At 36.7% G+C, this 17,496-nt stretch overlaps 1 protein-coding gene across 2 annotated transcripts in view; it reads right to left on the reverse strand.

Moving 5' to 3' along the window:
• Positions 1–2,846: 2,846 nt before the first annotated feature.
• The window catches only part of PGRMC2 (progesterone receptor membrane component 2), a 19,591-nt gene continuing 4,941 nt past the window's right edge, over positions 2,847–17,496 (reverse strand). The window contains exons 2-3 of one of the 2 annotated variants that reach the window (XM_011996435.1): positions 5,925–6,080; positions 2,847–4,973 (exon numbers count right to left, since the gene is read on the reverse strand). In XM_011996435.1, coding sequence (XP_011851825.1) covers positions 4,876–4,973; positions 5,925–6,080 — 254 coding nt within the window. In that variant the 3' untranslated portion in view covers positions 2,847–4,875. The remainder of the gene's footprint in view (positions 4,974–5,924; positions 6,081–17,496) is intronic. The other variant, XR_001007843.1, reaches the window with a different exon arrangement.

Raw genomic sequence — 17,496 nt, forward strand, 5'->3', positions numbered from 1 at the left:
TTATAAGTGTACCGGGACTCTAAAAGGAACTTGTTTGTATAATGCTATACTATACAAGGTACGTAGCCCAGGAAGTGACCAGCCTGATGTGTGCTATAACCCATCCTTTTTCCTACTGCCCATAAAAACAGGCAAACTTCTAGTTTTCCCAGTCTATGCTTTCCGAGACAAGAGAAGCATATCTATAGGTGACTGGAAATATGATGAGTGGCCCCCTGAAAGAATCATACAGTACTATGGGCCTGCTACTTGGGCACAAGATGGCTTGTGGAGATACCAGATCCCCATTTGCATGCTCTACCAAATCATGCAGTTATAAGCTGTCTGAGAAATAATCACTAATGAAACCAGCAGAGCCTTGACTATTCTGGCCAAGCAAGAACCTCAGATGAGAAATGCTATCTATCAAAATAGCTCGGCTCTCAACTACTTGCTAGCAGCTGAAGGAGGGGTCTGTGGGAAATTTAACCTTACTAATTGCTGTCTACACTTAGATGATCAAGGGCAAGTAGTTGAAGACATAGTTAGAAATATGACAAAACTGGCAGATGTGCCCATGCAAGTGTGGCATGGATTTGATCCTGGGGTCATGTTTGGAAAATTGTTCCCAGTGCTAGGAGGATTTAAAACTCTTATAATAGGAATTATAATAGTAATAGGAACCTGCTTACTGCTCCCTTACTTGCTACCTGTACTTCTTCAAATAAAAAGCTTCATCGTTACCTTAATTCACCAAAATGCTTCAGCACAAGTATACTATATGAATCACTATCGATCTGTCTTGCAAGAAGAAATGGGTAGTGAGGATGAAAGTGAGAACTCCCACTAATGAGGTGAGGTTCTTAATGTGGAGGAATAAGGAAGGAGACCACCCCTCATATTGTCTTATGACCAATTTCTGCCTCAAAGGAAAAGTAGGAGTTAAAGAAAAGACAGAAGTGAAATTAGTAAGACAGCCCAGCACTGCATTCCAGGCCTGGTAGTTAAAGATTGACCCCTGATCTAACCAGTTATGTTATCTATAGATTCCAGACATTGCATGGAAAACCACTGTGAAAATCCCTGTCCTGTTCTGTTCTGTTCTGATTACCAGTGCATGCAGCTCCCAGTCACGTACCCACTGCTTGCTCAGTTGATCACGACCCTCTCACGTGGACCCCCTTAGAGTTGTAAGCCCTTAAAAGTGACAGGAATTGCTCACTCGGGGAGCTCAGTGTTTGGAGACGTGAGTCTGCCGATGCTCCCAGCTGAATAAAGTCCTTTCCTTCCACAACCTGGTGTCTGAGGGGTTCTCGTCCTGCTACAGAGCTTCCTGCAGTTTCATTAGAAACTTTATTATTTGGGAACAACACTATGCAGTCACTAAAATCATGCTTTCAGAGTATTTAAAGGCATATGCAAATATTGATCAGTCTTCTTACACTAAACATCATGATGTGGTTTTCTTATGTGGATACAGTAAAAGAAAAATTGTGGGAATAAGCCAGTGTTCACAGCATGTCAAGTGCTCTCTTGAATGGAGTAATTGCAGGTAGCCCAAATGTTCTCTCAATCACTAGTGGTGGTAGAACAAATGCAAAGCTGGTACTCAAAGTGACTCATGAGTATGACAATTTTTCTGTACATGCTTTTCTGATAGTGCCTAGGAATGATGCTTTTTGCCTAAAAACAGGAAAACTGGGAGGTCTTTATTGGAACTTTCTTGCCATAGCCAAATAGACAATAATCTGTGATGAATATCATCTAACAAATTGATAGCTGACCTTAATGGAACATAGATACTCAAAAGTTATCTTTTAAGTATTTGCTACTTTAATTAGAAGAATTTGAACAATTCATTCAATATCATTGTTACAATATTCCATGACTCTTATTTTCAATATGCTCAAAGCAACTTGCAAGTTTTACAAATTCTTTGCTACAGTATTACCCGCTTATTCTGATCCATAAAAGCTCTGTAGTTACACACTGTTAACATGTTAATGGCACATCTTACCAGCAACTTGCCGCACTTCCCAGTTATCAATAGAGGTTATGTAAAATACTTGGATAAGGACAGCCCGATCCAATATCGAGTTTTCTACAGAACAAAATATCTCCCAGTGGTAATTCAGCAAATTAGCTTCGAGAATGTGGGTAAAAGTATGTGTAATGTTGGATTCTGCAGATCTACCTCCAGAAACAGATCTACCTGCAGAAAGGCAGGTAGAATTACCGTTAGGAAACACAAGCAGCCTTAGCACCATGGTAAAGGTTTTAAAAACCTGATCTGTAACTGTTACGGGTTCATTTCCTAATGCAGAGAAACTGGCTAGTACACAGAGTATAGATTTAATGTTGGAGATATGCCAACTTGGAAATGCTACCCAAAGATAAAAATCTAAAGACTATCAAAATTTGCTGTTTTCTAAAATCATACATTAGAATTTTGTGAAGTCTCCTGAATGACACAAAACCAAATGAAGGGAATCAGATGAAAATTACCTGAGTAAGGCCATTTCAAGTGCCTGACAAAGATGGTCAATATTAACTTGAAAAATTAGTGTTTCCTAAGTGTTTCTGTTCATAACAATTACCTGAGGCATTCCTTACAAATAAATTCTGAGGCCCATTCTCTTTAGATTCTGGCTTAGCAGGTGGTAGGTCTGGATTGAAGGCTAAGAATCTGTACCTTAAGCAATTCTAATTATCAGGCAAATTTGGAAAATAGGGCTAAGCAGGAGAGTGTGTGGGGGGAAGGATGGGGGGCAGGGACAGGAACAATACCAGCACTGTCTGGTCCCCTCATTCAAACACTACCTGAAAAACTACCTGAGAATGAGAAACATTCAACTGAAGTTGAGGAATTATCTACAGAACACTGTTTATTTCAAGTCCAAAACATAAATTACTCATTTTTCTTAACAGACCACATAACTTTTACTGCATGAATATTTAGGGTTTCTCTATTCATAAGTACAGTTTATTACCAGACTTTAGGCTCGAATGATTCATATATATAGATATCAGTTAACTACAGAGGACATGTACTTTTAACATTTTTTGTTTAGGAAATATTTTACATAAAAACACAAAGCATTTCCCAGCACTCCACACCTGTCTTCAGCAGATTTGGCTGAAGATGACTTTCTACAAAGCACTCCAAGACTGAATAGAATGTAGCATTTTACATACTTCAGCTTAGTGTTGCAGTTAAAAGTTCCCCTTTGTTTGATGGCTTCTGCATATAGCTACAAAGCAGAAGTCTTTTAACTGGCGACTTGTTAAATAAAATTGTTTTAAGTGAACTTGTCCCCAGCCCAGAACCTAAGTAGTCATAATGAAATAAAATAATTGAAATATGTGGGGCTTTTAGTAAGGGCTTTTTCAGCCTATTAAAAGAATAATTTAGTATCAGTGCAATATTCTTTCAATGCTTTGTGTTCAATACATCTAGTATAATCAGTTGGCATCAAATATAAAGTAAAAAGATGTACATTTAATATACTAATTCTTACCTGAATAATCTCAGATTTCTGGAGAATGTTCTACAAAGTGGAATTTATTCCTAAAGTTATGCTGAATGTGGTACAATGTGTACAACTTGGTTACCCAGTGCCTGCTTTTCATTTCCAAGATTTTTCCTTGAATCAAATGCACAATCTTACAACTGTTATCATATTGCACTGGCTTACAGTTCTGTATATAAAGTCCAACTCAAGCTTATTTTGGTTTATTGTACATGCTTTATTAAAATGGTACTTGTATTTACAGTATCTGCAGAAAGAGTCCCTTCCAAGGCGCTCACACACACATTCAGACACACCCATACAGATATCCACTCCACAGCCCCATGCACCCACACCAGTGAGATGTGGAGGGTCAGACTCCTAAAATTAGGCAGCTGTTGGGGATAAGAGTTGATTTTTCAATTTTTTTTAAAACAGAAAAGCACAGGGGAATGCATTTGGCCATCACAATGCTAATTGAGTTTGTGTATATTACATATATGGCAGTTAACACTGAATATTCCTTTTACATTCTATATACACAGAATGATATCAAGGTTTTACGTTCAACAGAATATTCCAACTTCAGTCTTAATGCTGCTTGTAGTGACTTCTGAATTCATTATAGGGGCTTTCCCTAAAAATAATTCAAGTCTATGTTAAGTGAAATAAGGCACAATTAATATTGATTGGATTTAGGGAAAGGGAAGGAAAGAGAAGGGATAAAAACTGGTTTCAAATGATCTTTCTGTTGGGGAACTAGCTCTGACTTAAACCCACCTGAAATTTCTTCTTCTAATTTCCAAAGATTTATAAAGATATTTTTCTTTTTCCTGACAAAGCCAAAAACAAAAGTTTGGGAATTCACATTTTAATGTTCCGGTAGCCTAAACTACTCAAATTGATGTGTACCCCCACCTCCCCTGATCAGGTCGCCTCCCTCACCAATGGTAAAATAAAAACATAGTATGTGACAGAGGAGTCCCTTGACGTTTCTTGAGGAGATCTGTACACTTGAGTAGCAAATACATATCTGGTTGTCTTCAATACATTTTAAAAAGAAAGAAAAAGAAGAAAGGAAAGAAGGAAATAAGGAAGCAAAGAAAAGAAGTAATATTGTGACTTTCTTGCTCTTTAAAGAAATCCCTGTCTCCTTCTTTTCAGGATGATGAAGCCCCACTAGACATTACAAACAACTGCAACAAATGAGTTTGGCAGCATAAATAATGTCTAGTAATCAAATCTTCATAGTGATATTCATTTATCTTGTACACAATTTGTTGAATGTTTTTCGCAGCAGGTGAATCAAACCCAGACGCTGGACATTCTGTGAAAGGGAGTAAGAATTGCAGCTCTGAAGGCCCCTGACTTTGGTTGTTTACAAAGTTCAATCCTGTTTATTGTGATCCTTGGTATCTTCTTCATCTGTATATTCTGATGGTTCTTCTCCTGGTTTTAGGAGTCTGCCTACATAATCATATTTTTCTGAAAGATACATCAAAAGAAAATCAGTGGTGATCAAATTTCATTATTCCATTACACAGAGAAAAGGCATTTGTCTGTTTTAGAATCATATAAAATATGATACTAGAATATTATGTAAATATTCTAAAATTGCTTCACCATGGCTGGTCTTTATACACATGTAAAGCTTGAACAAAAGAAAACAGGATTAGGGAACTTACAAGGCTTGGGAATTCTTTGCAAGAGAGTGGTCTGTACCAGTGATTCTCAGTTGGATACTGCATCAGAATCACTTGGACATCTTTTGTAAAAATGAGTTAAGTCCAGGACCCATCTCAGTACCCAGCCAAACCAGAACAGTTGTTCCAAGGGACCCAGGAGTCAGATAAACAGCTGGGACAGCGTCACACAAGTGGTAAAAACTGATGTTACGAGGGCATAATAAAGGGGAACGATATTTTTTACCTACATTTCAAGTGTTAAGACCTGTAAAATCATTTTAGAATAAATTATAGTATTGAAATCAGTAATCAATTCAGTTTTAAATATAAGCCTGTATTTTTAAAAAACTAAACCTTAATGAACAAGCTTTAAAGGACTACAAGTATCACAATTTTTATGAGGCTTGCAGTCTGTAACAAGTCATTTTTTAAATATGGATTTTCAAAATAAGTATCACATGTAACAACCATATTTTTATTTAGCTATTTTTTGCAATTTCCTTTTTTGGACAAGTCTCACTATGTTGCCCAGGTTAGTACTTATACTCTTGAGCTCAAGGGATTCCCATCAGCAGCTGGGACCACAGGCGTGTGCCACTCCACTCAGCTTTAGGTATCTTTAAAAATATTATCAAATAATGATGGCAACAAAAACAGATGACATCCTTAGGCTCTTAAAGCATGTGAAATAGTATATATTTTCTTTGAACAAATATTTAATTTTCCAAAGAATCCAACAAAATAAAAATACCTTTAAACTGCATTTCCCATTCTCGAACACTCTCCATTTGTACTGCATTCAAATCTGAGAGATCATCATATTCATCTCTAAGTGCATCTTTATCTAGGCAAAATGTGGCCAGTCCTCTGGAGGCATCCCTACCAGCAAATATTCCATATGGACCCGCTGGAAAAAAGAAAAGAAATTATTTAGATCACCTAACAATATTTTAGAATGTCTCAAAGGAAAAAGTAAAAAACAAAAACAAAACAAAACAACAACAAACAAAAAATCCCTCATAATTCACATTTGTATATATCCTTAATTTCAAAACATGCACAGATACTAGATGGAATAAGAGAAGAAATTTGTTGGAAATCTGCCTTTTGACCAAAGTAAAGCTTTTCACTTAGATCTTAAAACCCTCAATTTCAATTACTTCAGATACCCCCAAACTTAAATTCAAAATGAAGACTGTGAGGTAATGAGGGAGAAGAAGAAACTTAAGTGGTTAGGTTTAGAAGCCAGTTTGCTTGAGAGGAAATAATGTTTACTGGTTGCTGTTAATTAATAGTGGCATCCAAAAAAAAAATAAAAATAATCAACAGAACATCATGTATTATGTACAGACTCAGCTGAATTGTGAATCTGTAACAATTTTCTCTTTGCTATCCTTATGAAGTTTGTAATTCTATGAGAAAACAGACTGTATCATCTTTGTGGTCCCAGTGACTAGTTCAGTGCTCAACACACATTTAATAAATCTTTGCTGAGTGGTTTAATAAAAAAAGACCCATATTCAAAATAAATCACCTGACTACCATAATATATACACAATGATCTATATAAACTAAGAAAAGTCATTAGGGAAAATAATAGCTCTTACTTGTCATGACTTTTGAGAAACAGAGGAAGTAGCTATAAGGAATAATTCTTCTGGACTGACACATTAAGCAATAATTAGCATTTTACCCAAGGAATTAGGTACCGTTCTCTCTGAGGAGAAATGGCATGACTGATGTGCTGACAAAAACCATTCCCACGGTCTGTCCTTGAGAATAGCAATTCGTTCATCTCTGTATCCTCAATGCCTAGCACTGTGCCTGGCATAAAGTAGGAATGAAATAATTTTCTTCCAAATGACTTAGCTGTAGTTCCAAATAAAAACAAACTCAAGATTCTGACCCTTCAAACAGATTTCACTTATGGTAGGCAAAGACACTACTATGAACAACAACAGAGTGGTGAAAAAGAGGGCTTATAAATAAAAGAACAAAGTATGTTCTGATAAGCAAACAAGCAGAAAAAAACTAGAACTTCCTTGATTTTTAAATGAGCGAAATGATTATATTCATATGTAAAAGCATTTAGAAAATTGAAAGTTATGTGTCAAAAAGTCTCTATACTTTCTGAGAGTAGAAATTGAGGTTTCACTTAAATAGGTATCTAAGCATTTATGAGTATTAACTTGAGTTGCAAACAGCACTGTACTATAAAGTTAACCAGATGTGAAATTCATTCCCTGAAGTTTACTGCATGGAACTAGAAGTAGCATTAGCAATAATTTTAAGAGTAACATTAATAGGTATTGATACAGTAACATGAAAGTAAAGCTAACAGTTCCAGTGAAGTACATTTTTATTCTGCTTTTCTTATTCTTATTGCATTTTCCATATTGCTACTTGGTATCACACGACTATCAACAATTATTTAATCATTGAATGGTTATATATTATCCCACTGAATGGATGTGTACCTGTAATTTATTTTATCTGTCTATTAACATAGGCTACCATTTTATACTTTCAAATGTGTCTTCTATATAAGAATATGGAATACAATTTACCACTGGCCAATATTCGTAACCTTCAAACTTTTTCTATCATCTCAACTGACATTCAAAAGGGTATTAACCAGGCTGGGTGTGGTGGCTCACGCCAACACTGTGGGAGGTGGAGGTGGGTAGATTACCTGAGGTCAGCAGTTTGAGACCAGCCTGGCCAACATGGTGAAACCTCGGCTCTACTAAAACTACAAAAATTAGCCAGCTGTGGTGGCGTACGCCTGTAATCCCAGCTACTTGGGAGTCTGAGGCAGAATTGCTTGAATCCAGGAGATGGAGGTTGCAGTGAGTTGAGATCACGCCACTGCACTGCGGCCTGGCCGACAGAGCAAGACTCTCCAAAAAAAAAAAAAAAAAAAAGGGTATTACCCAATTATGTCTGTATGTGTGCACGCACATGTGTGTGCAAAATACACGCTTTGTGGCAATGGGTGTTTTCTGGAGGACAAGGAGAGAGACAGAGACAGAGAACTAGTGTGTTTAAAAATAAAATTTCCTGAGAAACAATGACAAAAAAAATATAAACATTATGTTTACCCTTAATGCTGACTAGACCAATGCTTATAAACTTGAAAAGCAAAAAGTGAAACACACAAAAGGAAAAATAAAACTAATAAAGGCCATAACAATCTACAAATGGAAAATGATAGTTTCAATTTTTGAAAGAATTTTCCAGCAACCTCACTTTCCTCTCTCAGATTTCCCAAAGTGGAAGGGACAGACTTTGCCTTCCTCACTTGGCAGATAAAAAACCGGAGCAGAGGCATTCAGTGTGATTTGCCTAAAATTACTGACAGAACTGGGAGTACTACTTCCACTTTCCTAAATCCTCCAAACAGTGTATCTCAAGAAAACACATAGAAGACTCACAAGTCCAAAGACGGAGTAACAACCAGGAAAACATCTTACTATTTACAAAATTTCAAGCATCTTACTATTTACAAAATTTCAAGAGAATGAAGATTTTCAAATATTTATTAAATCAAAATGGAAGAGAAGTAACAAAAAAGCTCTAGTCAATAGCTCTTCTTAGCATTCTATTATAGTATTTATCTCCATGGCCTGCAAACATTAATATACTTCAGGCACTTCAGAGTATAAGCCATAGAACACATTTAAATGATACAAAGAAGATAAAATCATTATAAAAACAGTAATCAGAAAGTCCTCCATCTTTGAGTATATTAATATATACCAGTGCATTCTCTAATACATTTCTCTACCAACTTCCCTAAGAAAGCTTCAACACTGAATGAATAAAAAAAATTTCATAAAATATGCTCTTTCTGGGGTACGGTGGGGGGAATGATTGACTTGGTAAGAGTGAACTTGAGTCAACAGTTAATAATCCAAGCCAAATTCTAGACAAATGATGTTCTGTTGACTCTTGAACAGAAAAGAATAATTCAGTGATTAACATATTCCCCTACTGCCTAAACTATATTAAGCTGTCTTCTCCATATGTTTAGAATTTCCCTCAGGAAGCATTTAACTTCTGCAAAGGTCTTTTTGGTAATAGTTTTCTATGCTCTTTCCTGTAAGACCATTAACAAATTTTTTTGTTTTGTTTTTTGAGACAGGGTCTTACTCTGTCACCCAGGATGGAGTACAATGGCTCGATCATGGCTCAATCATATTTCACTGTATGCTCTACTTACCTGGGCTCAAGTGATCCTCCTGCCCTAATCTCCCAAATAGCTGGGACTAGAGGAATGGCCCACCAGGCCTGCCTAATTTCTCTTATTTTTTGTAGAGACAAGGTCTCACTCTGTTGCCCAGCTGATCTTGAACTCCTGGCCTCAAGCAATCCTCCTGTCTTTGCCTCCCTAAGTGTTAGAGTTACAGGCCTAAGGCACCATGCCCAGCCTTCTGTAAGGTCATTAAAGAATATAACATTAAGAACTAAAGTTGGAACTGGATAGGTTACTCTGAGGAAGGAGGATTTGAGGTCTAATAAAAGGATATTTCCCTGCATTCATAATACAATCAGGAGCTTATCTGAAAAGTCAGCAATACCTTCCCATTCCATTACCCCCTTACATAACAAACTTAAAATATTTACCAATTCTAATATTTTGGTAAGTATACTTGGCTATTCATAACACTAAAACAATAGGGAGCTACCCAAATAAAGCAAATTTGAAATGGTTTAAGTCTGTTGCATGGTATAATTTATTTATTTATATTAGTTTTTTTTTTGAGACAGTCACACTCTGTCACCCAGGCTGGAGTGCAGTGGTGTGATCTCAGCTTACTGTAACCTCTGCCTCCTAGGTTCAAGTGATTCTCCTGCCTCACTCAGCCTCCCAAGTAGCTGGGATTAATGGGTGTGGCACCATGCCCGGCTAATTTTAATATTGTTGGTAGAGAGGGGGTTTCACCATGTATGGTGACTAGGCTGGTCTTGAGCTCCTGACCTCAGGTGATCTGCCCACCTCAACCTCCCTGTGCCCAGCCTAATTTAGACACTAACAGTTCAGTAATAACTAGAAGAATTAAATTCTGTTGCTTTATCAAATATTAAAATATAATGCTGATCCAAAAATAGCCTCCCAATTTTAAGCAAATTCTTGCTACAAAAAATGAAAAGCATTATTCAGTCAAAGCAGATACACTGAAATGTACCTACATAACAAATATTCAAGGACAACATTTTAAAGATAAATTTTATTTCAAAGCTACTGTTAAATATACCAACATGAGGCAGGCGGATCACGAGGTCAGGAGATTGTGACCATCCTGGCTAATGTGGTGAAACCCTGCCTCTACTAAAAAATACAAAAAATTAGCCAGGCACGGTGGCAGGCGCCTTGTAGTCCCAGCTACTCGGGAGGCTGAGGCAGGAGAATGGAACGAACCTGGGAGGCAGAGCTTGCAGTGACCTGAGATCTCGCCACTGCATTCCAGCCTGGGAGACAGAGCGAGACTCTGTCTCAAAAAAACAAAAAAAAACCAAAAAAAACAAAAACCAACATGATAGTATACTAGTCAGAATTCAGATTTCATTTAGTTTTTAGAGTCAATCCAACTTGTGGTCAAGGTATTTTAAAGTTCAATAAACCTATTAGTTACTGTATCCTAAAACTGCTTACTTTAATATAATCAGTTAGAATGAGGTGACATATTCTTGAAACAGCAACAACATATGTTCATTGTAAAATGTTTTAAATATTACTTTAATAAACAGAAAATTCCAGGAGGAAGTAAATAAAATATGTAGTAACAGATAATTCTGTGATTATTAGGATGATTATATAGCTACCTTAGTGTTTCTAAGGGGATATTTTAGTTATTCTCACAGTTTAAAAACCACATCTCTCAGAGATGAACTTTAATTAATTAAAGTTTATCAACAGTGCAGTTTTCAGGCCTGTTTTGACAAGTCTTTTGTGATTATAAATTCAGTAACTAATAACACTTAGTATTGCGTAACTTATTCCAAATAAGATTATAATGAGCCTATCAACAAATGAGGCAATACGTAAAAGTGATTAACTGAACTAATAAATTTTTTTTATGCTTAGGTCCAGTAAGTCCCAAGACTTTTAGAGAGAATGCAGTATGGTAAAACTGAAATAAAACCTCTCAAGAAGACAGATACTTGGGTTCTAGAGGATCCACTCAACAAGTAACAATGAGCAAGTCTCAATTTCTGTAGTCCTTAGATCCCTCAAATATAAATTAGGAAAATTATTTTACCTGCCTAAAGTTGAGGCCAAACTAAATAATCTCTTGAATAGTATGACTCTGTAAGAGACTGAAAATGCAATTTTGCTTCTGAAATTTGAGCTACTGTCAAAAGCTCCCAGCAACACTGTGAACTGAGCATATGGCCTTAACTCCAGGGTCCATGGGTAGGCTGGGGTAAAGACGGAAAAATTAAAACTCCAGGCCCGTGCCACTTATGGGAGTGGGGCCTGAGTTTATCCAACCCATGTAGAATGAAAATTCCAAGGTGAAAAAATAGTATGAACGCAGATATCTACAGGAATGAACACTCAAGATGACTTCAACTATTGGGAAAAAGGGATTACTCCCCTTTTGGGGAAACATGTTGGGACAACTAGATAACCTTCTGTTAAAAAACACAACCCCCTGGGAGGCCAAGGTGGGTGGATCCCGAGGTCAGGAGCTTGAGACCAACCTGGCCAAGATGGTGAAACCCCATCTCTTATACTAAAAATACAAAAATGAGTCGGGCGCAGTGGTGGGCACCTGTAATATCGGTTACTCGAGAGGCTGAGGCAGGAGAATCGCTTGAACCCGGGAGATGGAGGTTGCAGTGAGCCGAGATGGCGCCACTGCACTCTAGCCTGGGCGGCAGAGCAAGACTCCTTCTCAAAAACAAACAAACAAACAAACAAACAAACAAACAAACACACACCATCCCACCAAATTTGGACTCTAATTTCACATCTTAAAGCAAAATCAATTTCAAATGGAACTAAAAAACTGAAAACATAGAGGTACTAAAAAAACTACACATTTTTAAAAACAATTTTTAAGTGCATAAAGTCTTTAAATATACTACATAACTTAGCAGCCATAAAAGATAAATTTGAATATATAAAACCAAAAATTTGTGTGGTTCAAAAAAAACACCATAAATAAGTAAAAAGACAACTAAACTAGAAAAAATATTTGCAGCAAAGGCTGATTTACTTTACAAAGAACACCTAAAATTTGTAAGATCTATATGATGATTGAAAAACTGTGCCAAGGCTGGGCGCAATGGCTCATGCCTGTAATCTCAGCACTTTGGGAGGCTGAGGTGGGCAGATCACCTGAGGTCAGAAGTTCGAGACCAGCCTAACCAACATGGAGAAACCCCATCTCTACTAAAAATACAAAATTAGCTGGGTGTGGTGGCACATGCTTGTAATCCCAGCTACTCGGGAGGCTGAGGCAGCAGAATCACTCGAACCCAGGAGGCAGAGGTTGCAGTGAGCCGAGATCATCCCATTGCCCCCCAGCCTGGGTGACAGAGCGAGCCTCTGTCTCAAAAAAAAAAAAGAAAAACTGTGGCAAAGAATATATGAATAAGCAATTTGTAGAAAAGGAATCATAAATGACTCAACTTTTTAAAAAGAAGTCCAACCTCACTAAGTAAATGAGAAGTGTAAATGTAAACAAATATTGAGATACCATTTTAACCCAGATTGACATAGACCAAGAAGCTTAATATCACATTTTTGGCAAGAAGTTAGAAACAGGCATTTTCATCAAGTGTAAATTAGTCTAACCTCTCTGAAGGGCAGTTCGGAAACAAGAATCCAAATTAAAAATGTCCATATCCCAAGCCTCAGTAATTTTATTTCCAGGAATTTACTTGATAATCATAATTTTACATACATGTGTAAAATGACATGTACATATTTATTGCATCATGCAACAGGAGATTGAAAACAAATGTTAACGGTGGACTGTTAAATTATGACATTCATATAACAGAATGTTAAGAACGTTATGCATGTATTTAAAAGAATAAGATGGTTCTCTATACTGATGTGAAAGGCTTTTGTGATATTAAAATATTGTGAAGCGTATGCATAGTATACTATAATTAGAGTGGGGGGAAAGGAAGATATCCACATGCTTGTACTTGCACCGAAAATAGCTCTAGAACAATACGTATACTGGTCCTTTGCCTCTTTGGAAGGGAACCTGGTGGCTGGGAGTAGTTGTGGGAAACAGACTTATTTTTCACTGTATATCCTTTTGAATTTTCTATTTTGAGCATGTATTACTTAATTTAAAAAATCATTGTTTTAACTTACGTGAGGCCCTATTTCACAACACACCCAAACCACTTTACAGGGCCACTTTCACAACTTAGGGCTCATAGAATTTTACAGGAAATACTCCAAAATTAAAAAAAGTAACTACTGAAGATAATAAGTTCACAATAAAAAATATAAACTACATGAAGAAACAAACCATCATAGAGGAGTGAGCACATATAACAGGAGAACTGGCATTCCAAGAATAAATAGAAGCAGATTAAAGAACTAAAGTAAATTCACTTAAAATTATTAAGAAACAGTACATAAGGAAAGATTAAGAGACATTAAGAATAGATGAAAACCTAATGTATATCTACTAACAGTTCCAGAGGAAGGAACAGAGATAATGGAGGAGGCAGTAAGTAACAGCAAATTTTCTGGGGAAAAAAAAAAAAAGGACAATTATGTCCAGACTTGAGTAGACTTTGGTACATGGTAAATAAAATCAAAACCACACCTGGACAAATCCTAGTAAAAGAGGAAAACCCCAAAGACAAAAAGATCTCAACTACAACCAAAGGGAAGAAACAGATTAATAAGAGTAAAGACAAACTACAAGCCGACTCCCCACCAAGTGGAAGACAGTAGCATAACGCTACTGAAGAGCTGAGGTAAAATAAGGTCAATGTACACCTTTTTTTGAGACAGGGTCTCGCTGTGTCACCCAGGTTGAGTGCAGTGGTGTGATGAAGGCTCACTGATCTTCTGGGCTCAAGCAATCTTACTACCTCAGACTCTTGAGTAGCTGGGACCACAGGTGCACGCCACTATGCCTGGCCAATTTTTTATATTTTTGTAAGAGACAGGGTCTCGCCATATTGCCCAGGCTAGTCTTGAACTGCTGGGCTCAAGCAGTCTTCCCACCTTGGTCTCCCCAAAATGGTAGGATTATAGGTGTGAGCCACTGTGCCTGGCACACTCTCCAATTTTATATTCTAAACCGAAACTATTATTCCTGAGTGAGGACAAACAAAAAAATTTTTCCTGCCAGTGAAAAACTATAGGACATACCTCACTAAAATAAAAAGTGAACTCCAAACCAAGAAATGAGATGCAAGAAACAACAGTAAATTAAAAAATGATAACCATGCTGGTAAATTTAAACAAGAACTATTTTTAAAAGATAATTTCATCAATTTTGGGGTGGACTTTGAAAAAATACAGTGAAACTAAAGTCTAATAGTGATACTGTGGAAAACAGGATAGGGGAGGAATCAGAGTTAAAGCCTTCTAACCAGGGCCTCAACATAAGACTATGTACAATGCAGGGGATACTATCCATATTTGTAGTCATGGCAGTTTTGCTTATTTATTAAGAAATAATCTGTCAAATGTCAGTAAAGTATCTTAAAGAGGCAGCTTTTTCTAATTCACACTAAAATGATGTTTGGCTAAAATTCTTATATTATTCAAAAACATAGGATAGTCAGCTATAGCAAAAACTTAAGGAAATCACCAAAAGGATAGAAATAGAATACATCGACATCAGTAGAGGGGAGAAAATGGAAGAAATAAATCAGTCTGAGAAGGAAAAATAGTGGGAAGAGAGGCAAAGAAAAGTAACGTGAAGAGAAATCACAAAATAAGATGATAGAAATAAACCTAAATATACCAGTAATCACAAAACATATACACTAATTAAGCTATTAAAGGACACAGTGCTAATATTAGATTTAATGAAAAAATCCAGCTATATGTCATTAATGTGAGAAAAATAAAACAACACAGATTGACTAAAAGGGATGGAAAATGAAATATTGTGTTAATACTAATCAGAAAAAGGCTGCAGCCAAATCTGAAAATCAACAGTATTAAAGATATTTCTAATATGATCAGTTCTAGATCTACTGCTAGATGGCTTTGCTGAGGATAGTAGACATAGTAATAATCTCACTTCAGAACATTCTCATACCCAGTCTTTGTATGGCTGGCTCTGTTAGGTTTTTGCTGAAATGTCAAGTCCTTTTTCTTGACAATTTAACACAAAAAAGGTAACCTTGCTTAGCCACTTAATCTAAATAAAGTCCTTTGTTATCCTCTATTCCCATTCTATTAATTTCTTTTACAGCATGTTTAATTACAGATTATAATTACATACTGAAATCCTTGTTTACTGCCTGTCTTCCTTAATAGACTATTAACTCCATGAGGATAGGAAAACATCTGTTTTGAAGACTCAGTTAACTCCATTTCTCGTATCTTAAGGTTTTACTGTAATGAAATCCAGGGAAGTCTTTCTCAGTATTTAAAAATGGAGCTGAAATCCTATTATTAAAGATCCTGAGGCTGGATATAGGCTCCAAAAGAATACAGGAGTTATACAGTCAGGTCTGTCATGAGTGCACAGGGAAAGGAGTGGTCTATGTCAGAGTGTTGAAAAAATAATTAAAAGAATTTGAATGGCTAATTCCAGATGTTATTAAATCTACTCCTTTCTTCCACCCTGAATAATAGCTTCCAGTTTCAACCTATCCTTTTATAATATGCTTTAGTATTTAACACAAATACAATGCCCTCAAAGATTAAAAACAATGGGATGATGTTGAATTCAGAGCCAACTAAGTATAACTAGTAGAAATTTGAGCAGAATATAAAAAAACCATCAGAAAACCTGGCTAATCCTTTTATCTTACTGGTAGGTAATAGAAGCATATGGGCATTAGCCCAAACAACAAAGCCAGTTGACTTCAAAGCAAGAAGCTGGGATGAGAGGTGGGTAGTGTCAACTTTAGGACATCCATGAAGAAATAGGTAAGATTGGGTCCGGTTTTTGTGATGCAACTCTGCAAACATAGTTTCCAATTCTGCAAACTAAACTATTAAATAAAAGTGAACATATTGAAGATAAAGTTTAAAATGGAGGAAAAACACTTCAAGGTACATGTGTTTTTTTCCCCAACCTCCTAAATATTAGGCATCTCATGGGGTTCTTCTTATGTGACTTTTTTCTTTCAGTGGAACTTAAAAGGTAAGTTGGAAAAAATATAGCTTTGGTATATGTCAAAGAATACTCTACCTGGGATAAGGGAGCAGCAGTGTTATAAGTTTCAACAACGCGAGATAAACTATCAAAAAGGTCAAGTGTATAATTTTTTGCCATTCCAAAAAAATAAAAGCACTGTTTTGGTAAAGTTCCACAGCAGTAATATTAAATCAAAGTGTTAAAAATTATACTAGCTGTTTGAGTCTTCAAAACTTATGATTCTGTAAACATGTGAAACTGAAGAGACTATGTTATGATACAATGGGAAGGATTGAAGCTATGAAAACCTGGATTTAATTCTTAGTGTTGCCACCTACTAGATATGTGGCTTTGGGCAATCTCATAGGGCTGTTTGAAAATCACAGATACTAAGCTCAATAAATGAAGTTTCCTCCTCCTCCTCCTCCGACCTTTAGAATCAGTGTTTTCAACAACTCTCTGGGAAGACAGAAATACTCTAAAAGGTGCCTTGTTAGTGCAACAGGTGGCACGCCAGTCTCACAATCTGAAAAAAACCTAAGTGCACCGTCCAAAATGGTAGCCATGGGGGTGCTGAGCACTTTATATGTGGCTGGTGTTACTAAAGAACTCAAGTTTTAATTATATCTAATTTTAAATAATTTACATTTAATTAACCACTTGGGGCCACCATTTTGGGCAGTATAACATAAAGCCATAAAAGCATTTTTTTTTTTTTTTTTTTGAGAGAGATGGAGTCTCACTCATCCAGGCTGGAGTGCAACGGCACGATCTCAGCTCACTGCAACCTCCGCCTCCTGGGTTCGACTGATTCTCTTGCCTCTGCCTCCCGAGTAGCTGGGATTACAGGCACCCACCATCATGCCCGGCTAATTAGAAACAGGGTTTCACCATGTTGGCCAGGCTGGTCTCGAACTTCTGACCTCAGGTGATCTGCCCACCTTGGCCTCTCAAAGTTCTGGGATTAAGGTGTTAGCCACCGTGCCCGGCCTTTATTTATTTATTTAACTTTTT

This window comes from Mandrillus leucophaeus, unplaced genomic scaffold (assembly GCF_000951045.1).
Source record: "Mandrillus leucophaeus isolate KB7577 unplaced genomic scaffold, Mleu.le_1.0 Scaffold513, whole genome shotgun sequence".
Taxonomy (NCBI): Eukaryota; Metazoa; Chordata; class Mammalia; order Primates; family Cercopithecidae; genus Mandrillus; species Mandrillus leucophaeus.